Consider the following 25,592-nt stretch of genomic DNA (forward strand, 5'->3'; position numbering starts at 1 on the left):
GACTATGACGATGATTAGCGCCATCTGCATCATGTTTTACATTATACAATGGAACGCAATAATTTCAACACTTTATATGGTTTTGAAAGAAAAACAGAATTCATTTGCATTGAGGAAACTTGGTTAAAACCGGGACTAGATTGTATAATACCTGGGTATAAATGTGAAAGGAAATACAGAGAGAACACATCAGGAGGGGGGGTGCAACCTTTATCAAATATGGATTAGTAAATTCCCATATTTCTTGAGGATAGATTTGCTTGAAGCCTAACAGCCTCTCCACAGCATCTTCAACCATGAATGCCAAAAGCTCTTTTCTGCTAACCACCACTGAGTCATCGTTAACAGATATCTGAGGACAGCTTGCATTCAAACACAGACGATGTAGGGAGACACCACTGCAGTAATGGCGGCTTGTAGTTCGCCTGATTAGTCTCCACCCTAAAGCCTAAGCACTGAACACTCATAGACTTTAGTGGCGTCAGGCGTGCAGTGCGTGAGTCTGTGAGGGTCTGAGAACTGCATAAAAATGAGGAATGGGACGAACTATCATGGCATCATGTTGCCTGGAAACTGTCCGAAAAGTCGACCTGCAGCATGTATTTGTGTGTCTTACAGTGTTTACATATTGCAACGATTCCCTCCCAGTCTGTCTGCCTGTAGTGTTTACTTGGTCATTTCAGGTACTGGGAGTTGCCATGTAGGTGGAGCTGGGAGGGTCGTTAGCTGATACTGCCCACCAGAGCTGGGCCTACAGAAAGGCATAGGCGCGCCTTTCTGAGAGCTCTCTCACTCGGCTGGGCCTGCTGCATCCTCCTCAACCTTTTTCCTTTGTTTGGTTTGCTGTATGCATCATACAACATTTCCACTCATCCACACACTTCAGACATGACTGATTACTCTCATATTCTCATATCACATTAGTTATCTGATATGTTTGTTAATTTAAGTTAAATACAATCTGTATATGATTGCTTTATCTGTGAATGGCCTCCCTTTTTGTCACCGGCCCTTTGCCAGGCTGAAACAATACTTTAAGATAAGATCAGATAAACTTTATTTAACAAACTATCAAAAGTCAGAAAGGCATTCATGTTCATCATTTGCGAATGTTGTCACTTACGGATAAATGTATTTGCGGTTTCCGTCAGCGTCCACGCTTGCATTGTTAAGACTTATTATTATTTTTTGTTCAAACTTTATTGAATACTTCTTCAATGTACAAATATTTGTTTACATTTAGTGGGGGGGGGGGTGGACAATCATGTTTGTATTCATCACCAAGTTCGCTCTGAACCCTGGGTAAGTCCCACAGCAAAGTCTGCAGATATGCAGACTCACGAAAAGTCCGACATTTGGCGTTAAAAAGTCCAAATCAGAGCCCTCACACACTTACTGATCCGACAGTGGGACAGCACTAAGCACTCACACACTCACCGGGAATGTGCTCTGAAGTCTGTGAGTCTGTGAATGTGGAGATTGGGATAAGGCCTACAGCGATCGGAAATCGTTGACTCGTCCCCTTTGCTTGCCAATGGCTTCTGCGCCCTACTGCCCTAGTCTTTAATGCCAACCACAGACTGTTATTGTTGATAGCTAAAGCTAGCGTAACTCATCGCCTGGCTTAAGTTAAAACTACGATGCAGTACCTGACATCCAGTCTTGCGCTGTTGCTTTGCCATGCAAAAACCTCCCATTAACGTCCCGGTAACTGTTTAAAAATGGGTTAGTGTGTGTGAGACGAGCACGACCGCAAGAAATTCACAGGGTCACGCCAACATGTCACTCCACCTGTCAGATCGCCCGCGCCTCCCTTCCTGCCGGCTGGCTTTTTATTAAAATTAATGATGAGGCGCGTCAATCCCCCCCTCTGAAAGACCTTTAGCTGCTGTGACTCACGCACCGCGATCTGAGAAAGCATTGTGCAATCTTATGTAAAATGGTGACTGTTTCAGTGAGTTGATTGTATTCCTACTTTAATGTGTAGGGGCAGGAGCTGTGTGATTTATCATCATCACTACCAACCACCTCCATGTGTTTGTCAAACAGGCTGTGAGCTGTGCTGTATGTAGGATGGATAAATGTCGTGACCCGCAGAAGTTGTTGAGCGATCCCTCCAGTTTGCTGTGATTGAGCCAGAAACAAGGTTACACCAGTAAAAATACATTTATGATTCACCAGAAATCCATCCTTTAATTTCTGTTTATGCTTTTTTTAATATCTTTATCATGTATAAATGTTGTCCGTGTATTTTGTTTTGGGGAGCTTGTTTTAATTTGGTGACCGTTCTTGCGGTGAGGTCATGGGTAAATTTGTGGCAGATGGCGGAAGACGGAAGTAAGAGGGAGAGCGTGAGTTGTTGTACATTACAGTTTACTGGTTTAAATTGACACTGAAAATGGATAACTGATTGTGAATGTTGGATTATGGACATGGGTTGCTAGTGAGTAACCCTAACCCTAGCAGGGGACTGAAGGCTGGGAAAGAAGGAGAATGGCAGACGGCCGGTTCATCTAAGAAAAGAAAGGACAGGGAGGGGAGGATATAATTCACAGGACAGTGGTGTGGATAGTCAACAGGTGAAGGCAAGGAAGATGAAGGGGAATGTAGATAAAACCTATAGAACGATCTTAAAGCTGCAGTCTTTGGAGGAGTTAGCCCCCTGAAGCTATCAAAGGTGTCATGAGTTATTCTAGTTTAGTTATGTTGTTGATTTGTATTTTGGTGTTTTGATATTATTTCCTGTTTTACCTTGTGACTTTGTCTCTTGTCATGAGTTGTCATTGTTAAGTTTTGTATTTAGTTTATTCTGTGTTGTCAGGATTTAGTCTTGTTTAGTTAGTCTTGTATTTGTTCCATTGATTAGGTCATGATATGTACAGTTGTGAGTCATCTGCGTAATCGGTCTTTGTGCTCCCCTGTCTGGTGGCTGGTTCATTGTTGTGTTACCCATGGATTTTGTCTTTGTCGTGTTTCCTGTGGACTTGTGTCGCTCTTTCTTGTGATGGATTTACCTTTTACCTGTTTCCTTGTTGCTCCCATGTGTTTTGTTTTTTTCCCCTTTGGATTATTTTGTTACCTGGACTCTCAATCAGTAAGCCTTTTGTTTAAATAAATACATACCCAAGTCTGCATCTGGGTCCTCAACCTCCTTGTTTCAACTGAAACTGTGACAAAAGGAACTCAACAAAGAGTTGGGGATGTGCTTCATGCCAGTACACTAAACAATGGGGCACTCATGATGATTTGTAAATCATCAGAACAGCAAGCTAAAGCATTAAAAGTAAAAAACCTACTGGGAAAGGTGGTTGAAGGGTATGCTCCAACAGGCAGGATGGGATCAACGGGGTGGGTAGAATGGGAAGCTCTCAGAATGGGAGAAGAAGTACTCCAGTGTGAGGGGAGTTTAAAGAGGCGGGACTGCCCAAAGGTGTTGCTGGGATACATGCTGTATCCAGTGAGACCATATGCGAGGGCCCCCTTGACGGTTTCACCGTTGTTTCAACGGTCAAAAGTATGGCCATGTAGCAGCAGTGTGCAGAAGCCAGCGTAGCTGCAGAGGATATGGAGAGGACTATGAGTCATCATTTCATCTTAAAAAAAACCCCAAACCTTCTCTGAGTCCCAACTCAAGAAAGCAGACTGAACCATGAGTAGAAGAGGTAAAACCGGCGGTTTTATGTGAGACTGTGTGAATCACGTGTGTCTACGCGCCCGGCTGGGCTGCAAGCCAGCATGGTTCCTTTATCCAGTACGCCGACATAGGCCTCTCAATCCGAGAAATTCTGGGTTCGGCTGAAATATACCAGCGACGGGGATCCTCCCAACCGTGACTATGTTGGTGAAGAATTACTCTTTCAGTTGTGCTGGATAAACACCTTTGACGTATACTCTTTCATTGCTCTCCTAAACGACTTTGAACTGTGTTTCCTTCAGGAAGCTCTGTTTCGCCGCTTCTTTGAGGTTCAAGCCTCCAAAAACTCTGAACCAAAATGGAAGGATTGGACTATAGAATCATCCATTCAACTGGACATAAACACACTGATTGTAAAATTCTGGACTGGCAGAATCCCTGACCATGATGTCGAACTGTACCTGCGCAGATATTGCGAAACTCTCTAAATCAGTGAACCCGTTGACAAGTTTGGAATCTGGTATGGTGTGTGCAAATTTAAAGTCAAAATGCACAGAGACTCAAACGGACAAGTCTGTCAAATTCCTAACTATTTCTTTGGGCCCCTATAATGGGAGAATCATCTACGCCGGCCATTCAGTCCAGTGTTTCATTGGTCACTCTGCCGACCAAAAGGGTTAAACAATGTCCCACTGTCAAGTGCTGGAGATGTGGCACTTTGGGCCACAAGGCAAAAGAGTGTACCATGGAGAGTCAGTTCAGCCTGTGTGAAAAAGGCCACACTTTCTTCAGCTGTCCTGCCTCCTATGCCAACAATTCAAGATCAAAGCAGCAACCAGCCTCCCAGACACATCAGCATGTCTCCCTGCCAGCTCCCAACCAGCAGCAGCCTGGTTTCTTGCCAGTCTCCAGGCAGCAGTCTGAGCTCCTACCTTCTTCCCAGCAGCAGCGTCAGCTGCCCCGAGCTCCCCCTCCTGATGACCTCTCCTCGTCTCCAGGTGAGGCATGCTTAACCATTGATAGCTGTTTTAACTTATCATCAAAATTCGTATGAACAGGCCTCCGGTGCTAAATTAAATCAAGATAACAGAAGGAGTTTGGAAAGGTTCAGATGATGACGTACAAAACATAAATATTAAAAATACTTGGTCTTACCCAGTAACGGAGAATGCAGTGAAAGAAGTTGGGAGAATAAACTGTGTGTGGTGAAAGAAGACGTCCTTCATATGTGGGACCCATGGTGATGCTAAGCATATAAAGGGACACTGGGCACCCCCCAACCTCATGTTTAATTTCCGTTGTTTTGTATATCCATTTGTTTAGTCAGAAGGTGATTAATATTCATGTACAAAAGCATTAGTAATATTTAAGTGGGTTTAACTGTGGTTAAAATGAGTAAGGCTCACACGGGCACTTCTGGGCAGCTTAGGGGTCTTTAGGATGCACGTTGCATATGCATCATTCAGTAGACTGAGATGTCCGGTAATATGCAGCCACGATGAGTTGATGTGCTTGTGTTTCTGTATTTCCAGGTGAGCAAAACTGATGAAACAATGTATAAAAGTAGCGACACAAATGTATATTGAGTGTGCGACAGAAACGGATGACTGTTAATGCTAATTGATTCTCTTTGAACCGCCGCACCTGCCACGTTTTCTAGTTTGGAAGTCAGTAACGTAACCATGTGTGCCCTGCTTTAATATTAGCTGTGTGAGTGTGACGAATATTGTCAAAGTGTGAGTGAAAACTACAGTGCAAGCAAACGTTTATTGCCTTATGTTTGAGTGAGCGAGAGTGTGACGCATATGCGCCATTCAGTACAGCGAGATGTCTGGTAATATGCAGCCACGATGAGCTGATGTGCTTGTGTTTCTGTATTTCCAGGGAGGAGTTAAAGGATTAAAAACCCATGCACGCCTGGAAGTCCCTTTTGTGTCCAAGTGTGCAACACATACAAAATGATCATTCAGCTAAACAAACAGTGTGCTATTATGGTATGGGGAACCACTAGAGAAGTCACCAAAAGAGCTTTATTATTTAAATGTAAAAAAACAAGGAGGTTTAGGGGCTGTTGATTTAAGACTTAGTTTAAATACTGCTTTGGTTAAAGACTTATCTGCTGCCATCTTAAGAAAGTGTTGTTGATCGCTCCTTGTGGCAGAAGAGAAGGAGCAGATCAAGAAGTGGCCCCTTCTACAAGCTGCTGTACGGAGACTTTACATCTGATCACCGACGTTTACTGATCAATTGGAGTGGTACACCCAGTAAAAGTATATATTATAAATATTATAAATATGGGGGATTGAAAGAATATAGGAGGAGGAGAACTCTAATGTTCCCCTGGCACATTCTGAACTTTTAAGGAACATGGACTATTATTCCACATTTTACACTTTTATTATGATTGACTTTGTACGTGTGTTTTTGTTATGTATGCCTTATACTTGATCTGTAAACTGTAACAAGTGTAACTTAATCTGTGTAATGTTTCAATAGAAGTTATCAAAAAAGAAAAAAACTGCTCCTCTCAGATCTCTGGGCCATCTCTGGGTAAGATTGAAATATACAGGTGAAAGTGAAGCACCCAGTCGGGAATAAGTTGCTGACGAGTTGCTGTTTAAAACCATCTGGATCAACGTCAAGGACAAATGACTTTCATTTCTCTGCCAAACAAGAGAGAGTTTGAGCTGTGCTTCAATGAGGAGGCTCCTCTCCGCCGTTTCCTGGAGATCACCTCCTCTTAAACAAATGACAATTGGAAAAACTGGTCGATTGAATCTGTATTTGAAATCGATATAAAAAATATTGTGGTTAAGTTCTGGACGGGTAGGATCTCAGACCGGAATATCTGAGCTGTATTTAAAAAGATGCTGCGAAATCCTCCAACCTCCAGATACACCTCTGGATAGAGTCGGATTATGGTACGGAGTTAGAAAGTTTAGAGTACGTCTGCGCAGATATATTGTCATGAGTTATTCTAGTTGTGTTTTTGATTTGTATTTCGGGGTTCAGATATTGTTTCCTGTTTCACCTTGTTTCACCTTGTTTCACCTCACTTTGTCTCTTGTTGTCATGAGTTATCACCTCCTAGTTTATATTAGTCTCTGTGCTCCCCTGTCTCGGTGCTGGTTCATTGTCGTGTTACCCGTGGACCTTTGTCTACCTGTGATTGTGCCTTTGATTATTTATCCTGGCAGTGTATATGGGCTGTACTGAACACCTTCCCATCAGATTTTATTAGAATGTTTCAGTTAGTGTATGTGAAGTCCAAAGTACAGGTGAAAGTAAATTAAATCTCACGCGGGGTGAAGCATGGCTCTGAGTGCGGCTCTAGATGTTCCCAGACTTCCTGTCAGGGCTGTGGTTCAGTGGAGCTGTTTTGTATGTCCAATGTTTAATTGTACTGAAGACAAAACTTTACAGCATCTGCTGCTTGACTGCCACAGAACCACAGAGGTCAGAAATGACATGATCTCTGTAGGTTTTAACATCCACTGTGATATGAAGTCTGTCATGTATGGACTGTTCACAGAAAAGAGACGATTGTTGGCTTGTGATGTGCATCATCAACACACACATCTGGAAAACCAGAGCCAAAGTCATCCTTGGTCAATCAATGATTCCCAAAAACATCTTGTCCTAATATAAGAATAAACCAACCTCTCTAGCCTTTCCACCTTTGATATTGGTATTTCATAGACTACCAGGGGCCACATCAGCCTGGGACACAGTCCGAACTGCAAACACCATGACTTTAGCGTGCCTGGTAGGCCTGTGGCTGTCCCAATTTGCCAGGATGACACTGTCCTGCGCTAATGGCAGAATGGTACATTGTCAACAGGATCACATTAAAAGAAGGTGAATATGAACGTGATTTGTCATCTTGCCATCACAGTTCACTGCAGAGTTAAATATGAAGCTCAACGCTCTCTGAGGAGATGTCATGGCTGCAGAACCTATATGGCCTATGTGACGGCGTCCTATTGGAGCCTGCTGGTTTTCCTTCTTCTGGTGTTGGTTCTCCTCTCGCTACTCTGCCCGTCTCGGTCCTGCGACACGCCAGCGGGATCCACGTGGCGAATGACTTTGTTTAGTTGGCCTCGGACGTATTTGGTTTAGGTTCCACACCCTACAACAGGCACTATACACTTTCCATTCATCCAACAGCTGACATGCTGACTCACAGACCTACACACCTCATGTCCTTTGTACCTTTTCATTCCATTATTTTGTAATAAATATTTACTTTTGAATCGTTTAAGCCGTGTATTTCCCTTTTTGACATGTCTTGTGAGCCGGATCATAACACCTATATATTTGTTATCACATATTTGCTTATGGTGAGCTCAGTGTTGATTTTTAGTATGCAGGATGTTAGTATATCCATGCAGGTATAAGTGATGAAGCTTAATGTCCCACTTTATTCACCCTATAAGTACTTATTTAAACAGCATTTTTTTCATTTCAAAACAGCACAATGTGTATGCACATTCAAACACAGTGCTTAAATTACTGTGAACAACCTTTATTAATGTTTTAGTTGCCTTAGGTTCAAGATTACATCATTGTAATATGATATTGACTGTTTCTGTGCTTTTTGCAAATCATGCAAAAGCGCACGTAGAGGAAAAAAGAAAATGTTAAAACAATATGAAAAGCTGCTCCTGCAGAAACGTTATCATATGTTAATTTACTTCTATTGCCCCTATAGACAATTAAGGATAGGTAAGGTTTTGCCCACTCAGGTGGTACCGATAGGCTGTCTGGTCTGGCCCATGGATCAGTTCCTTGGTGGAATGAAGCCTGCTCGCAACAAGGCATACAGACAGCCCAGAAAACACCCAACAGAACAATATGCAACTTAATATAAAAGACTAAGAGCAAAGGCAAGGTGAGCTGTAAAAGAGGCCAAAAAAGAGAGCTGGCAAGACTTCTGCAGTACACGAGGAGCACAGACAAGTGTAAGTCAGATCTGGAGGCTCATTCTTAAAATGACATTTAGATAAAGCTAACATGTTCCAAAAAGTCTCTGAGAGCCTTAGTGCAGACAACAGGAACAGAAGAGTGGAAACAATCAACAGGGAGCAGTTACAGAATAGCAGTGTCAACTCAGAAGTCATAAATGTATTTGTAGTGACGTTCCATCAACGTTTCAAAACAGGCCATAAATGAGCCGCAGGCACAGTAAGTGTCATGTCCGCCCGTTAGGTTAAGTTTAATTTTATTTTTCCTCCTGTTTCATGTTTCTGTTTTATTTTGAAATCACTCACCCCTGTCTCTGTTCCAGGTCTGTGTCCTGCCCCTCCCCCGTTGTGTGCTCACCTGCTCCTGATTGTGCTCACCCCAGCTGTGTCTCATCAGCCCCATCACCTTGTGTATTTTACCCTCTGTCTCGTTGTTTGTTTGTACCTCTGTGTCGCGTTCCAGCATTCTGTTTCCTGTTTCCTTTTGACTACTGATCTGACCCTGTTTTGCCCTCTGACCTTGTATTTTACTGCCTCGCGTTTTTGATACCTCTGCCTGATCTGACTGCTCATCTGTGTACCGAACGCTGCCTGGCATTAAACCGTTTCTGAATTTTGATCACTGGTCTGTGTGTTTGCATTTGAGTCCTTCCTCTTGTTCCCCGGTTCATGACAGTAAGTCCAGACTGACGCAAATGACAGGAGATGTAATTCGGTTTTAAAGGTTTACTTTACAAAAAGGGTAAAATGATAAAAAAATATGTGTTTCCTTTCTTACAGATAATGGTACAACATGAATGTTCCTATAATAAAATAACTACGAATTTACAGTTTGTGGCTCTTACAGTATTCTTCACAATGCAAGAGTTAAAAATGACTATCAAGGCTGGGTCAGAGTCGAGTCCAGGGAAGGATAGGCTGACATATAAGATGCTTGCACCCTCGGGGGATTTCATATTAGAAGTACTGTTGCGAATAAACACAGTGTGGGAAACACTGCCATAGTTCCAGTATCAAAACCAGGAAAGGACTCTCATGCTCCAAGGTCATATAGGCCAATAGTCCTCACTTGGTGTGGGGAAACCGCAAGCGCATAATACAGTTTCTGGTTTTGGAAAGCAGAAGTAAACAACAGCCCACCAAGAGCAAAAAACTGCTTCTTTAGCTATAGCGCCCCTTTCTGCTGGAATGCTGCCGCCGTCTGCAATTTCAACTGCTGTTGATGTTTCAGTGCTTTGCATTGTGGGATACAGTAGGCGAGGTAGACCGTTGCTGTGTTGGAAATGCCATACTATACTAGCAGTACGTCCTGACGTGGCCTAAATGTAGTATGTAGTATGCAAACAAAAGCAAAATGTACAGTACGCCAAAAATACACGGATGTCGTACTGATTTAAAAAATCTCCAGTATGCATCGGACCAAAGTGCTGGAACATCACAGCAGCATTCCAGCAGAAGGGGGCGCTATAGCTAAAGAAGCGGCGGTGATTGTGTACTTCCGCCTAACGTAGCATACTGCAAAATTAATTTGGAACGCTCCTTCATACTACAGACTACCGCCAAACGCAGTATGCAAATATAGCATGTAGTATATAGTATGTAGCATGTAGTATATAGCATGTAACATATAGTATATAACATGTAGTATATAGCATGTAGTATATAGCATGTAACATATAGTATATAGTATGGCATTTTGAGTGTTATCCACTATTCCTGTAAATAGTGTTAAAATGCGATAAATTTGTTTGACAGTTAGACCTGACTTCGTTGGGCTCACAGACTGTGAAATGTGTTTAAGTGATTAAAATGTTTTTAATGGAGTACAGAACTTGATTTTGATATGCTTATTTACCGATCTCAAGCTAGGCTACTAGAGCATGCAAGTGGTTTCTCATGCAGTTAGTTGTATTTTCTCCTCTTTCCTCTGAAGGTGTTCATGTAGAAGCTCAGTTATATTAGCCTGGAGGCTTCTTAATGGGCTTGGTTGAGTAGGTGGAAGATACGGAGTGTGTTCCGGTCAGAGAATCAAGGGAGACAGATGTACATTTTAGTCTTGTAGGAGCTATTTATTTGTTCTTAATATTTAGTTGTGCTTCAGTCACTAGATATACAAATATAAATTTGGTGCAGCGGGTATAGGTTACATTAACAACATAAACTTGAGCAGCAAAGAATTTGCCTGCTTAATTACTCACTAAAAGGCAACAAACAAAAGCTTACTGTCCAAGGTTTCAGGCAAATAAAGTCCACAGAGGCTGTGTCCGAAACCGCACACTAATGTACTGCCTACTACAGACTCAAACAGTATGTACTGCATACTGCCTACTAACTTGACTATTAGGATACTGTTCGCATCATACTCAGAGCCGTCTTCTCCGTATCACGTGACTTAATCGTTTACGTATGTCCGGTCTGATCTCCGGTCCATCTCCGCCATAGTAGAAGCTGAATAGCCGCAAATATTCAAACATCCGGGTCAATCTAGTATACATCTTGGCATTTCTCGCATACGCAAAATTGCATACTATGAGATAGGAGCGCATGACATACTCAATTTTATGCCACGGTTAGTATGATTAGTATGATAGTATGATAGTATGCGGTTTCGGACACACCCAGAGACTGAATGAACTAGCAGGTGAGGCGATTTCAATATGGTTTTGCGATAATAAAGGGAATGATCATTTTTACATCATTATTCTCATTTTCAATGAAAAACATATGTCTGTGTATGATGTGTAGGATGTAGAACATCTCTGCAGCACAATATTTCAATTCAAATGGTATTTTGACACAAATTTCCCCTTTAATAAATATTGCACCTCCTGCAATTTGAAAATTGCAAGTAGGCCATATTGCGATTTTGATTAAATTTTGATTAATTGTTCAGTCCTAATGTATATTTATCTGTTTGATTTAATTTATAAAGCAGCCAGTGAAATAAGAGTCTGCTATGAGATTCTGAGGAACCAGCTTGATCGATGTAAACATACATGGTCTGCTGTAATGTGAAATTAACAGTATTCAGAACACCTGGCTTGTGGCGGAGTGATACACAGAGTGAAAAGTCCCAGTAATGTTGTTCTCTATATCGCCACTCTTGGAATGCCTCTTGTCCAATAAGATTACGTGGTCAGAACTAATTGTTGTATTATAAGATACTACAAGGTCGTTCACAAAAACTGCAGGTGATTATTTACCTGCATGGACCGATAACTGCCATCTCTATCACACTGAAAACCTAACCTGCTCCGGAGCAGGTTATGTAAGAGATAAGAGATCAACCTGAACTAAACACCATCTACTGACCGATCAGGAGCCGAGTGCACCAGCTTTGCGTTGCCTACGTCAGACTTGGCGTTGAAAGCTACGACCAAATGTAGGCGAATTCGGGCCAGCTCGCGTGTTTTCATTTACGTCCGCAGATAAGATGTAAATACGGAGCGCCTGCTCTCCAACAGCACATTCGTCTCAGACTAACCTTTGACAGTAACTATAAACATGTCTGGTCGCGGCAAGGGAGGAAAAGGACTCGGCAAAGGAGGCGCTAAGCGTCACCGTAAAGTGCTCCGTGATAACATCCAGGGAATCACTAAGCCCGCCATTCGCCGCCTGGCTCGTCGTGGCGGAGTGAAGCGTATCTCCGGTCTCATCTACGAGGAGACTCGCGGTGTGCTCAAGGTGTTCCTGGAGAACGTGATCCGTGATGCCGTCACTTACACCGAGCACGCTAAGAGGAAGACTGTGACCGCCATGGACGTGGTGTACGCTCTGAAGAGACAGGGTCGCACTCTGTACGGCTTCGGAGGTTAAACCGGATCCTGACCCGCTGATTCTCAAACCAAAGGCTCTTTTAAGAGCCGCCCAAATCTAACAAAGAGGAACGTTCCTTCTGATCAAAATGTATAAGCCCGGTGGAGAAATCTGAAGGGTTCAATTCAGCACTTGAGATGTACTAAGATGATGTCATTTGAATCGATCTTCTGGTATACAATTAATTGTTTCCGTATGTAACTTTTTTTTTTGACCACATGATGCTGCTGTCACTCATTGAGCTGCCATGAGATGATGTGGTATGAATGATGCATGTTTACTACATATGTTACATATACATATATGCTATCCACAGTAGAATATGCTGTTCTGACTGCAGCTGATTCCCCTGTATAATATGATTTTAGCACAGTTGGTGGTTAAGGATTTAATTTTATAAACGTTAAAATACTATACAGATTTGAAACCTTATTGATCCCCGGCTGTAGATTGTTTATTATAACGGAAGAGAGAGTCAGAGATAAGAAACCAAAGAGAACCAAAGTCATCTTAAACAGAACAGCAACAAGAATGAAAAAATAAATATCTTTAGGTTCACCTTCAGGTTCTTCCCCATGGGAAGTTAAAGGGTCCACTGTTAAAGCCTAAAGAGTCCGTCTCAACACTGAGGTAATCTTCAAGACTCACAGAGAGGCAGGTACTTAATCGATGGACAGTATAAAGATACAGTATAACATAACACTAAAACTATTAGGTATTCCACTTCTTCCACAAAACACAGACTAATACAATGAGAATATGCAGACAGTAAAATAGATGTAGCTAAACCTACTTTGAGCCCCTACCTACAACATCTGAAACAATGTCTGTCAATGACATAGTAATAGACTAAATGTTTCTTCATGACAGGAAAAGATTGCAACAGGATTTTTCCCAAGAAGATCAGATATATACCTCCATGTCGAACCCCTCAACAGACACTGGTTGCCGGTGTGGCCATCAATTACTAACAGACCTACAGACATAAATGAATATTAATCAAAATGAAGAACAACAATAAAAATGAAAAACGGGAAACTGTGACACAAGAGGGACACATTTTCCAACTCTTTTCCAGTCACGGACACGTTTTAGACCAGTATTCCAAACCTTCACCCCCATTGACAGACCTGTAACTTTTGGTACATAACAGTACATGGTATGAACTTTTAACAGCAGCTTCTTGTGGCATATGTTTATCTCATCTGACATTCTCTCCCCAAATGTCTTCAGACTGTGGCCTTCAAAGCATGAGATATTATAGGTCCACATTATTCATGTCTGTCTTTTAGGAGACACATCAGAACTGCAATGCTCACATTTCTCTCTAAATTGAAACCAAGAAACAGAATTAGAAACATTACACTTACTATCTTTTTGGTGTCATTGATGAGTTTGATCCAACGCATCTGTGTAGCATTTCTATCTAATCATTGCCCAACAATCCACTTACACAAACATGTTCAATCTGCACACATGTTTCTGTGTTGGTCTTGATCAGGTTCATTTTAAATCTTCAATTTTTGGCAGTAGGTATTCATGATCTGTAACAGAAATGTAATATGACTTTTCACTGACATATTAAATATAATATCAAATGACCATGAAGGCAATCTTTATAAAATACTTAGGCTCCAGTTAATGATACTTAATGTAAAATGTAAAAGCTGTACTTTGGACTCAGCTATGGAATTCTAGTTAAACACATTGGCCTACTCATACCAATTACAGAGCCCATAACCTTTATGTCTTTTGAACCAAAAACGAAATCACTTCAAAATACCTTTTGTGTGAATTTAAAATGTATCTAAAATACATGTCAGGTCCATACATCCTGAATAAAATACTAAGGACAATATGTGAAAGGTCTCCACAAAAACTGATACTGTTTGATGTGATGAAGTCAGCTTTGTACAAGAAAAAAAACAAGTATTTTAATAAAATGTGAAATCTGATCATTATTAACCCATCGCAGTTGGCTCTTAGTCCCCTTCATATTAAATCTATCTCATGGAGGTCTAATCCAGCGAGTCCGTCCGACCGCTTGAGTGGTAACCAGCTCCCGTGTGTTTACCTCCACCGAAAAAATCTCCGATTTGAACAAAACGAATCACATCACTGCAATAAATTCTGTTTTAATCTGTCCCCTGATATCTCTGCTTACCGGGACACCACTTTGACATTTGATAAAACACACTTTTAGACATTTTAGGAGACGAAATGTGAAGAGAAATCACAGCGAGTTGTACAAAATGGCTGTGTATTACAGAGCTTTGAAGCCTCCTGCAACAAAATAAATGAGTCTATGTCTCCAAAAATTTGCTACATCTAAACGGAAGAAGGTTTTCTAACTGATACATGAACATTTTTTTGTCGAAAACGTTTCGCTCACTGAGTTTTATCCCCAAAATGTTGAAGAGAAAACACAAAGTGTCGCCACATTTCAGGCGGGTAGGAGAGGGTCTGTGTGGATTGAGTCTTCCCGGTTCTCACATGCTCTATAAGTCCCGCCTCCTGCCGTCGCTCAAATACATTCAGTGAAACACAACTGAGAGATCAACATGGCAGAACAAGTTCCAGCAACTGCTCCGGCAAAGGCTCCCGCCAAGTCCCCGAAGAAGAAGTCCGCTACCCGGCCCAAGAAGGATGGACCCACCCTCCCGAAGCTCATCGCCGATTTCTTGGCTGAATCCAAGGATCGGAAAGGGTCGTCTGTGTCGGCCATGAAGAAGGCTTTGGCCGCAAACATTGATGTGACGAAATGCAACAAGCGTATCAACGCCACTCTGACTAGGATGGTTGCCCAGGGGCTTGTGACCCAGACTAAAGGCACTGGAGCCTCCGGATCCTTCAAGCTCGCGAAGGAGCCTAAAGCCACCAAACCAGCGAAGAAGAAGGAGGTGGTGGTGAAGAAGAAGGCCCCCGCCAAGGTAAAGAAGCCTGCTGCCAAGAAAGCTACACCTAAAAAGGTAGTAGCTAAGAAGTCCCCGAAGAAGACAGCCGTTAAGAAGGCACCGGCGAAGAAGGCTGCTAAGAAACCTGTCCCCAAAAAGAGTCCCAAGAAGGCTCCTGCGAAGAAAGTGGCGAAGAAGGCTCCTGCGAAGAAAGCTCCGGCAAAAAAAGCACCAGCGAAGAAGCCCGCAGCCAAGAAGGCCAAGAAGTAAATCTGTCCGGCATTCAATGCACAAAAGGCTCTTTTAAGAGCCACCACAACTTTTACTAAAGAGTTTGTCCTCAATCAATCACACTGAACCACAGTGGAAACACCATTATTACTACTTTTTACTACAAATTACGAGTCATTGACTGCTAAAATCAACACAGTCGCTGACAAATGGCTTTAAATGGTATCACCGCTGATAATATTCAAGGATTCAAAGGCTTTATGGTCATGTGAAAAAGAACTAGTTAGTTAGTATGTTATCACTGTGCTACTACCTGATTGCTAATCAACTTCAAAGTAAGAATTCAAAACAAAAAGACTAAGCAATGCTAACATAGTCTAACACAGTCTTTCTTTTATACCTCTTTGTGCACCTTTATTTTATTACAGTATTCAGTCACTATATTTCATCTTTTTATTTCATTCAAATTACTAGTACATTTATAGAATTAATAGAATATATTTCAATATCTATTACTATTAATATTCCTATGATTTGGTGATATTTGAAAATGTGCTACAATGAAAAATGATAAAGAGTATTTGCAAATAATGTAAATGATTAAGTAAAGAAAATCTAATTATATTGAACAAGTAAACAAAATTAAAAATTAAAAGGACCGTTTATAAGTAGGGCATCCATTAAAAGGAAAGTTTAAACAGTCTTTCTCTATTTAGAATACATCTATTAATGTCATTATTTTGGCATTACATCCTCTAATCTGCTGACCAAACTTGCTGTGTTATCCTCACAAAATGAAGAGTGATGTCCTTCACTTTTTCTTCTATGTTTATCCTGTATGTTTCCCATTGTGCTGTTTTGCAGTTATATTTGGTCCTTGGGGTTGCTTGTAAATGAAAGGAGACAGGCAGGTGGTCGCTGGAGAGGTGGTTTGTGGTGGAGAACTTGTGGAGCTTTGAAGCCAGATCAGGGGAACACAGAATCAGGTCCAGGATGTCTGTGCTGCCTGTTTGTGGGGATATGTAGGTGGGTTCGTTTGTGTTGATGATTGACAGATTTGTGTTGTTTAGGATCTGTTGGAGTGCTTTGCCGTTTTGGTTTGTTTTCTTGCAGTGGAAGTCTGTAAGTTTTGGATTTCATAGGCTGACGAGTGTGTATTTCCTGATGCTTTTGAGTACTTCTTCTATTTCCTTGTCATCCATGGAGACTTTTTTGAGGTCGTCACGCAGGTGAGTGAGGTGGGTGCTGGCTGGCGGGGTTGGTGATGGAGGGCTTTCTGGCTGAGGGTCTGGCGGATGGTAGCTTTCTGGTTGATGGAGTCATGTGTGAGGGGTAGACAGGGCAGGTTTTGGAGGCGGCGGAGTGCTCGCCTGCACAGTTGGCACACTTAGCTTATCTCCTTTTTTTTGTGCAGGTTTTGTGATGGTGGTTTTCTCCGCATCTCAAACATACGACGGGGTTGGTGCAGTTGGTGGATATATGGTTGAACTGTTGGCATTTGTAGCATTGTTTGATGGTGAGTGGGGGCCGTGCCTTGTCCACTCTGTACTGGAAGAGGTCCACGTAGAATCCTTGGTGGAGAAGGCCAGCAGCTTGCTCTGGGTTGATGAGGTGGATCTTGATGGATGTGGTTGGCTGTTGAGTGGCTTTGCTTATGATTCTGTGTATTCTGGAGATGTTGATGCCTTGTTTTCCCAGTTGTTCCAGCTGAATTGGTGCGGATGCAACTGTCAGTCTGAACAAAAACCGTTACAGTGGGAGATTCTAAAAAGAAACTTAAAACAGATATCATGTATTTTCTATGTTTAGCTGAATAGTAAACAAACAATGTACAATGCCTGTATTTGTTGGTAAATTAAATAAATGGCAAATCAGAGTTTTTAGTTTTTCAGAGTAAACTAAACAGGAATATAAAAGTGGACAGAAGTGAAATAAAGATTTAACATACTTTTTAAAAAATATGGGTATGCAGTAGGTAACATTATTGTGAATACTAATATATCTCGTCACAAGTGGAAGTGGGGACAAAAAGTTCATATATGGATATTTATGGTGTAAAAGATTTATAAATGATGGAGGACATGTTAAATCCAGTAAAACATGTTTTTACTTTAAACTTCTCATTTCAAACATGGTCATCAGTCATTTAAAAAGTTTTATTCCTATAAACCTGTGTGTCTGACGGCTTTCTTGGATCTTTTTTTCTTTTCACCAGCTGCTGTCGAGGGCGGTTAAAGTTTGAATTTCTTTTGTCCAATAGTAGAGGAGCCAGAGCGCGCGGGTACCCTGCCCTGGACCAATCAGAAGAGGCCCCGCTCCGGCATTCCCTTTATAAGGCCGCTGTTCACCGTCAGACAGCATTCTTTCTTTCTACCACAGAGGAGATTATCTAGCTGCAATGGCCAGAACCAAGCAGACCGCCCGTAAATCCACCGGAGGAAAAGCTCCCAGGAAGCAGCTGGCCACCAAGGCTGCCCGTAAGAGCGCCCCTGCCACCGGAGGAGTGAAGAAGCCCCACCGTTACAGGCCCGGTACCGTGGCTCTGCGAGAGATCCGTCGGTACCAGAAGTCCACCGAGCTGCTGATCCGCAAGCTGCCCTTCCAGCGCCTGGTCAGAGAGATCGCTCAGGACTTCAAGACCGATCTGCGCTTCCAGAGCTCCGCCGTCATGGCTCTGCAGGAGTCCAGCGAGGCTTACCTGGTCGGCCTGTTCGAGGACACCAACCTGTGCGCCATCCATGCCAAGAGGGTCACCATCATGCCCAAAGACATCCAGCTGGCCCGCAGGATCCGCGGGGAGAGGGCTTAAACTCACCTCACCTGACACCGAACGACCTAAAAACAACGGCTCTTTTAAGAGCCACACAAACACACTACAACAGCAATACTTCATTCCTTATCAAACGTGCATGTTATTTAACGATAAGCTAGGAGTAGAGTATATTCAATATTGTATTGAATAACGTGTGCACCCGACACATCACCTCCTATCCTTTAGAAAAGTTACGGAGCTACATTTACTGGCCTGTTTATTCACCTTTGCAGGAGCTTTCCTGTAAACATGGCTGTTCTCTCACCTAATGGACTGCATATGCTTAACTAACAGTCCTTTATTATCTGGTACTGCTAAAAATGTTGCTGCCATTAACTTTCATAACATGTCACGTTATCCCATGATTAACTTTGGATTGTCGTTTATTTGTGTATTTAATCGCATATTTACTTTACCTCACAAATAAAATGATCAGAGGTTCGACTAGATAATACGTAGCAGTCCCTTTTACAAACAATGCTTGTGATTGATACAAGGAGCACGCTCGTTAGCTGATGTGGGGGGGGGGGGCTCTTATTTGACAACTCGAAGTCAATCTCCTCATGTGGCACCTTGAGCTCCGAAATAAACAATTTTTACTGTATCTCCTACTGCTAAAAATGCTGTTGCCATTAACTGATCAAGTCACTTCATACCTGTCCATACCATAACTGTCATTTAGGATTGTTGTCACTATTTGTATATTCAATCGCAATTAGTATTTAACTTCTGGCTTCGTTGTGCTGTTGCAATACTTACTTGCAATATTTCAGGAGGTTTAGAGAGGAAGGAGAATGTACACAGATGATCAGAGGTTCGACTACAATATGCGTAGTTGTCAATGTCCCTTTTTATATTTACAGAATACAATATTTATATAAGGAGCACGCTCGTTAGTTGATGTGGGGGGCTCTTAAAAGAGCCGTTGGTTTGATGTGCAGGCCGGGTCTGGGTCTTTACTTCTTGGCGGCCTTCTCTGTCTTCTTGGGCAGCAGCATGGCCTGGATGTTGGGCAACACGCCGCCCTGAGCGATAGTGACTCAATGATACCTCGAATGATCAGAGGTTCGACTAGATAATATGTAGCAGTCAATACGTCCCTTTTACAAACAACGCTTGTGATTGACATAAGGAGCTCGTTAGATGATGTGGGGGGCTTTTATTTGGCAACTCGAGGTCATCTCCACATGTGACACCTTGAGCTTTAAATTACCAATATTCAGAATTCTAAAAAAAATAAACGATTTTACTGCTGCCATATTGGTGAACAAATAGCCTTTAGTTTTTTTTTTTTTATCTACTTAAATATTTCTGTACACATTATATATATATACACACACACACACACACACACACACACATATACATATATTTTTATAAAAAAGGAGCACGCTCGCTAGTTAGAAGTGTGTGGCTCTTAAAAGAGCCGTTGGTTCGATGTGGAGGCCGGGTCTGGGTCTTTACTTCTTGGTGGCCTTCTCGGTCTTCTTGGGCAGCAGTACGGCCTGGATGTTGGGCAACACGCCGCCCTGAGCGATGGTCACTCCGCCCAGCAGTTTGTTGAGCTCCTCGTCGTTGCGGACGGCCAGCTGCAGGTGACGGGGGATGATCCTGGTTTTCTTGTTGTCACGGGCAGCGTTTCCAGCCAGCTCCAGGATCTCAGCGGTCAGGTACTCCAGCACCGCCGCCAGGTAGACCGGAGCTCCGGCACCCACACGCTGAGCGTAATTGCCCTTCCTTAGCAGCCTGTGCACACGGCCCACCGGGAACTGGAGTCCAGCACGAGATGAGCGGCTCTTTGCCTTTGCTCTGGCCTTACCGGCTCCCTTACCACGTCCAGACATGATTCTTTTTCGTTGTTTGGTAAAGTCGAATGACTGACTGAAGTTTTTCCGGCGTGAAGCGTGTCTATAAAGGGTCCTGGCTCCTCCTTCACTGAGCGTAACTATGCCCGCCCAATCAGCAAAGAGCTCGTTCCACTCTGTGTTGTACTACAGTACAGCTGTAAAAGATGTAGGCTTACTGTTTGTACCTGTCCGGTTATGAAGAAATCCATGAAGACAACAATTCAGCTATAGCTACAACTGGATCCAACCGCTAGCCTGACAGTAACACATCAGTAAATTAATTACATATTAGTCTTTTTTTTTTCTCTGCAGTTGCAGAACCTATGCTTTAGCTAATTTGAGTTTATTTTATGACTGCAAACTTCATATCAATTTCTCATTTTCTTTTCTTTGGGACATTTGATAAATTGCATTGACCTTCACTTATGTGAGTTTCCTTTGTTATTATCATTATCAGGCGTGAGAAGAATATTGACAAATTCAACTTAAGCAGAAATAATGATACTACAGACTGAGAGTAAGAGACTTCATTATGTCACTGTTTCGTTTTCTTTTTTGGGGGGGACGCCTCATACATTTAGGGATGCAAGCTACATTTACATTTGATTTTGCCATATTCAGTATAACCACACCTTTCCAACAAGTCCTCTCATATAAGCGTTTCTATGACAATCCATGGCAGAGTTACTGCAAAGTAAATGAGAACATTCTGCATAGATATTCATTTTTTACATTTCGGTTTCGGGTACATTTAGGTATGTGTTTATAGGCCTATATTTCCTATATGCATCAAGATATTCACATCCAGGTTTTTTTAAATACAGTTTTTGACTGCTAACATGTCTAGTTTGATAGCTCTCTGAGTTTGTTAATCCACGAGTTCGTATGTCTCAACTCCCATATGGCCAGCTATATTTTGATGCTTTTTTAGTTTTGGGGTGTGTAACAATATCTAACAATGTAAACATTTTTGCAGTGATATATTTTTATACGAGAATCCATTTCATGTATGGGAGACCGATGATGAACACTTTTGTTTTGTTTTTTTACCTCCAGCAGGGGTATCTCGAAGGCTAAAGCCCTTTTGGACAGTTTGTCACAAGGCTAGTGGTAATTGAATGAAGCTGATTCAGATTCTGACGGAGTTTAAGCACCGCCCAATTCGCTCTATTACGTCCGCAGATAAGATGTAAATATCGAACGCCTGCCCTCCAGCAGCACAGTCGTCTCAGACTAACCTTTGAGAGCAATTCTAAAAATGTCTGGCCGCGGCAAAGGAGGAAAAGGACTCGGCAAGGGAGGCGCTAAGCGTCACCGTAAAGTCCTCCGTGATAACATCCAGGGAATCACTAAGCCCGCCATCCGCCGTCTGGCTCGCCGTGGCGGAGTGAAGCGTATCTCCGGTCTCATCTACGAGGAGACCCGCGGTGTGCTCAAGGTGTTCCTGGAGAACGTGATCCGTGATGCCGTCACCTACACCGAGCACGCCAAGAGGAAGACTGTGACCGCCATGGACGTGGTGTACGCTCTGAAGAGACAGGGCCGCACTCTGTACGGCTTCGGAGGTTAAACTGGTTTCTGACCCGCTGATTCTCAAACCAAAGGCTCTTTTAAGAGCCGCCCAAATCTAACAAAGAGGAAATCCTCCTTTTATAGATGTTTAATAAAAGGTTAATTGCTAAGTAACACTTGTTCAGCAGAAAAGCTACTGTGTGCTCTAGTTATATTAACTAGTGATCCTCCAATGGGGGTGGGGAGCAAAAACATTTCCGGGTATTCTGCAGAAGAGAAGCGACTGCAGATAATATTCAGTATATGAAACTACAACAGATACATTTAATGTTGTTAGGACTACGTCATGTGTTTTTCTATTCTCGTTCTTGTGTATGTGTCGGTTCTGAGTGAGTGTATATTAGAATAAGTGCGCCGGCCCACGGAGCTGATTGGCCGGTTGGCATGGAAGAAGCCGGAGTGACGTCAGTGCAGTGGCATGAGGAATCCCGGCTCCCTCTGCTTCGAACCAGCCGCGTATTCCTTTGTCCGAGATTTTGTTTAGTTTTGTATAAAGAGACGTAGGGGCGAATCTTACTAAGGTTGTTTTTGTCTGTTAGGGAGGTAAGTGGTTGATCTTCTGTTTTTGTTACGTAAGATCATTTGCCCTCTGAATTGTTTATTTTGATTCACCCTGAAGTTCAGTTTAATTTCGTCGTTAAAATTTTCTGCACATGTTTACGTATGTTTTTGTTCGTGGCTGCTTGGGACTTGAAGGAAATGGTTCTCGCTCAAGTTGTGCCACCCCTAGACGAGTCACAATATGTACCCTTGTGTTATATGAAGAAAGTATCTTAATGATTGATGGCCTCATGTGACACCTACTCCCCCCAGCAGTGGTTACAGGCATACAAAAAAATCTCTTGTTGCTGATGAGTTTTGTTTGCTTCTGTAGGTCAAAGAGGAATCAGTTTTCATTTCATTATCTGCTAAAAACTCCACACAGGAGTATTTATACTTCTGTTAAGGATTGAGTACCAGGTGGTTCTGACCGCACAGAAAGAACCAGCTGATCCGCCTCCCATCTGTTAGCAGACGCATCACCGCCCCGGATGAGGCCGATGACCGTCGTGTCGTCTGCAAACTTCAGGAGTTTCACAGAGGGGTCCCCTGAGGTGCAGTCATTGGTGTAGAGAGAGAACAGCAGTGGGGAGAGTGACAGAGACAGTTTAGGATGAAGTGTTTGGATCCTTAATTTAAGTAAAGGTACTCACACCTCACATAAAGCAGTGATTGCAAATATGACACATTAATAAATGTGTTTGAACAAGTTTTAACTCTTCTTAAATTTCCAACAAAAAGACATAGTAATGTGAGAACACAAGGTGGCAGCATTACACACTAATACAGTGAGAGAGAATCAGTGGGTGGCTCTGTGACCAACATGATGTATACAAACAGCACTGTAGCACTCAGAGTTCACATATTGGTGCATTTATGTCCATGCACTTAAATGATTTATAGACTGAAAAATAATGTCTAATTTTTCAGAAGACACCATATTATAACATGATATAAAAACATTGTATTAGTTTGTGACAAATAAATCTACCACACTCGGACGTTCAATCAGTGTTTAGCGTACACAGACACTAATGTAGCTGTATAGCTTTTGCTTCTGCTTCCAATTATACGACCTAATGACCCACAATTAACTTTATTAGTGTTCGTTGTTGAAGTGCAGTTACAGGTTAATTTAGTAAATCTTTGAAATACATATTCATACCTGTTACAGGCACCAGTGAATGGACACATAAAGGGGTTTAAAAGTGTAACACCTGTTAAAGCATTTTGAATGTATTTAGGATTCAACTTAGCAACATAAGAGAAAAATAATAATGCTGATTACAGTGACATCACACGAGAAAAGTGATGTCACTCAGGAGACACTAAAGGCTTTGCACTAATTGTTTCACAGTCCAATTTTAATATTAGTGTCTGTCTGTTTCTTCACATGTTTGGGGCCATTTTCCTTCTGTTGAAATGTCATCATGAATTAGCTTCTTAGCAAAGCTGTGACTAGCTCTGTTGTTAACAAAATACTGGAAACATCATTGTGCACAACAATCGATTCATCTGAATCCACTGAAAGATGCCGTTGTGTAAAATTCACGAGGGTGGACCCGGCTAACAAGAAATAGCCTCTGAGAAATGCTAGGGCACATCTCTTTTCACTTGCTAGCGTAGATGCTACATGTTTTAATCAGAAGATAGCAGAGGCTACTGTTTGTTTATTAGGCTTATTCTAAACAAAAGTTGACACTGTACACAACACTCCTTACTCCAATGAAAAGAGATGGAGTCATCACAAGTTATATTTACAACCTTTAGAATTTCAAATGGGCCCGACATCAGGGAAAGCTAATCGTACAAGCTAACACATTCAGTAACATTTGCAGTCATATTTCATTTCCAATTTATTCTCTTGTATTCAACTATTTTGCTGTAAAACTATTTTTAAAGCAAATGAAACCTTTATTGACAAAATGTTTAAGTCCGCAGCGGTACATCCCAACTAGCTATCTACATGTAAACTTAGCTAGCTAATGAGGAGCAGCAGCAGCAGCTTGTGTTTAAAGTTTTTGGGGTTGAACTTGACTGCTTGTGGATTATTTAGGGAGCAGCTGCTTATGTATATTGTGACCTTTTGCTCAGCTGGCTTGCCTTCTACCCTTGTACTAACAGACAGACACTGAATTATTACAAACGTTGGAAGCAAATCTGACAGCTATCATGAAGAGCTAGTTTCACATGCTAACACATGACTCGTTTACTGACTTTGATTAATTCTAGCCTTAAAAGCTTAATAAACACACATTTTTAATTAAATCCTTCTTGCCAAAGTTTAAAAGCCCTCAGCAGCCTGACTAGCTAACGGTCAAATATAAGCTGAGCTAGCAGCCGCAGCGTGCATTGGAGGTTTTTGGGCTTAAACTCGGCCCCTCGCTAACGTTTGTTCTCGCAGACGGTGTCAAGGTGAGCAGCAACAGCCAGCGAGGCCGTAAAAGGCTTCAGAGTTTACGACCCGGCGCCGTCATCGAACTTTCCATAAAGTGGAGTTTTATGACCGGGTTAATGGTTCACCTGAAGACAGGTGACAGGGGGAAGCAGAGACAAGATGGATACCCAGTTCACACGCACACACACACACACACACACACACACACACACACACACACACACAGCCCTCCTTTTCTCTTCTTTTTCTTTCCTCCTTTTTCACTTTGTTTATTAAATGTGTAAAACAGAAAATCAAAGTAATACATAACTAACTAATTTCGTTATCTTAATTGCAAAGTTAATTTTTATGAGTCTGAACGCTGTTGGGGTGATCTTTTAATACTTCACCTGTCTGTGCAGTCCACCTGGATATTATTAATGATCTCTTTGCACATGTGACGTCCGTCCAGTCAAAATGCTGCTTTGTGACAACAGATTCTTAGAAAGATGATAATTAACTGTGTGTTATTCTGTGTTTATTATGGCTGTGAAATATGTGTTTCATGTTTTATACACGTTATCTGTTGCTATTATTTACACGGTTAATTAAATAAATGGTTTCTCATTGTTATCTGATGGATCAATGGATTTATTAAACTGCTTCATGTTATTAAATTAAGTATTAAAACTTACTTAAACTTACTTTTGGGGGGTTTTAATTTCACTGTAAGTTTTATTCATATTTTCTTTTTCTTGATGAATGTTTCCTTATTTTCTTTTGCTTCTGTGGTTAAAGTTTATTTGCCCCTCAGGTCATTTTAAATCGACGGCCTGCAGCTCTTTAAACTGTATTTATTTTCCTTCCTCTGAGACTCTTGAAGCTCAGATCTGATGTTTTATTTT

The 25,592-nt window shown here is 41.9% G+C and overlaps 5 protein-coding genes across 5 annotated transcripts; 4 read left to right on the forward strand and 1 right to left on the reverse strand.

The window, feature by feature from the left end:
- Nucleotides 1-12,102: 12,102 nt before the first annotated feature.
- LOC138604712 (histone H4) lies at nt 12,103-12,414 on the forward strand. The gene has a single exon (XM_069676693.1). The coding sequence runs from the start codon at nt 12,103-12,105 to the stop codon at nt 12,412-12,414; it is 312 nt and encodes a 103-aa protein (XP_069532794.1).
- Nucleotides 12,415-14,963: 2,549 nt separating this feature from the next.
- LOC138598114 (histone H1-like) lies at nt 14,964-15,578 on the forward strand. Its single transcript, XM_069669817.1, has one exon. It carries the CDS (start codon nt 14,976-14,978, stop codon nt 15,576-15,578), a length of 603 nt encoding a protein of 200 aa, XP_069525918.1. The 5' UTR covers nt 14,964-14,975.
- A 2,343-nt stretch (nt 15,579-17,921) lies between these two features.
- Nucleotides 17,922-18,365, forward strand: LOC138598125 (histone H3). Its single transcript, XM_069669828.1, has one exon. The coding sequence runs from the start codon at nt 17,938-17,940 to the stop codon at nt 18,346-18,348; it is 411 nt and encodes a 136-aa protein (XP_069525929.1). The 5' UTR covers nt 17,922-17,937; the 3' UTR covers nt 18,349-18,365.
- A 1,446-nt stretch (nt 18,366-19,811) lies between these two features.
- On the reverse strand, nt 19,812-20,197 carry LOC138597799 (late histone H2A.L3-like). The gene has a single exon (XM_069669323.1). The coding sequence runs from the start codon at nt 20,193-20,195 to the stop codon at nt 19,812-19,814; it is 384 nt and encodes a 127-aa protein (XP_069525424.1). The 5' UTR covers nt 20,196-20,197.
- Nucleotides 20,198-21,449: 1,252 nt separating this feature from the next.
- Nucleotides 21,450-21,768, forward strand: LOC138604442 (histone H4). The gene has a single exon (XM_069676382.1). The coding sequence runs from the start codon at nt 21,457-21,459 to the stop codon at nt 21,766-21,768; it is 312 nt and encodes a 103-aa protein (XP_069532483.1). The 5' UTR covers nt 21,450-21,456.
- Nucleotides 21,769-25,592: the final 3,824 nt, after the last annotated feature.

The sequence above is a fragment of the Semicossyphus pulcher genome, unplaced genomic scaffold (genome assembly GCF_022749685.1).
Source record: "Semicossyphus pulcher isolate SPU_LCO1_2020_fin unplaced genomic scaffold, fSemPul1.0.p SCAF_10, whole genome shotgun sequence".
Classification (NCBI taxonomy): Eukaryota; Metazoa; Chordata; class Actinopteri; order Labriformes; family Labridae; genus Semicossyphus; species Semicossyphus pulcher.

What these genes read in the sequence shown, in the direction of transcription:
- LOC138604442 (XM_069676382.1), top strand. Translation starts at nt 21,457, where the DNA reads ATGTCTGGCCGCGGCAAAGGAGGAAAAGGACTCGGCAAGGGAGGCGCT.
- LOC138598114 (XM_069669817.1), top strand. Translation starts at nt 14,976, where the DNA reads ATGGCAGAACAAGTTCCAGCAACTGCTCCGGCAAAGGCTCCCGCCAAG.
- LOC138598125 (XM_069669828.1), top strand. Translation starts at nt 17,938, where the DNA reads ATGGCCAGAACCAAGCAGACCGCCCGTAAATCCACCGGAGGAAAAGCT.
- LOC138604712 (XM_069676693.1), top strand. Translation starts at nt 12,103, where the DNA reads ATGTCTGGTCGCGGCAAGGGAGGAAAAGGACTCGGCAAAGGAGGCGCT.
- LOC138597799 (XM_069669323.1), bottom strand. Translation starts at nt 20,195, where the DNA reads ATGTCTGGACGTGGTAAGGGAGCCGGTAAGGCCAGAGCAAAGGCAAAG.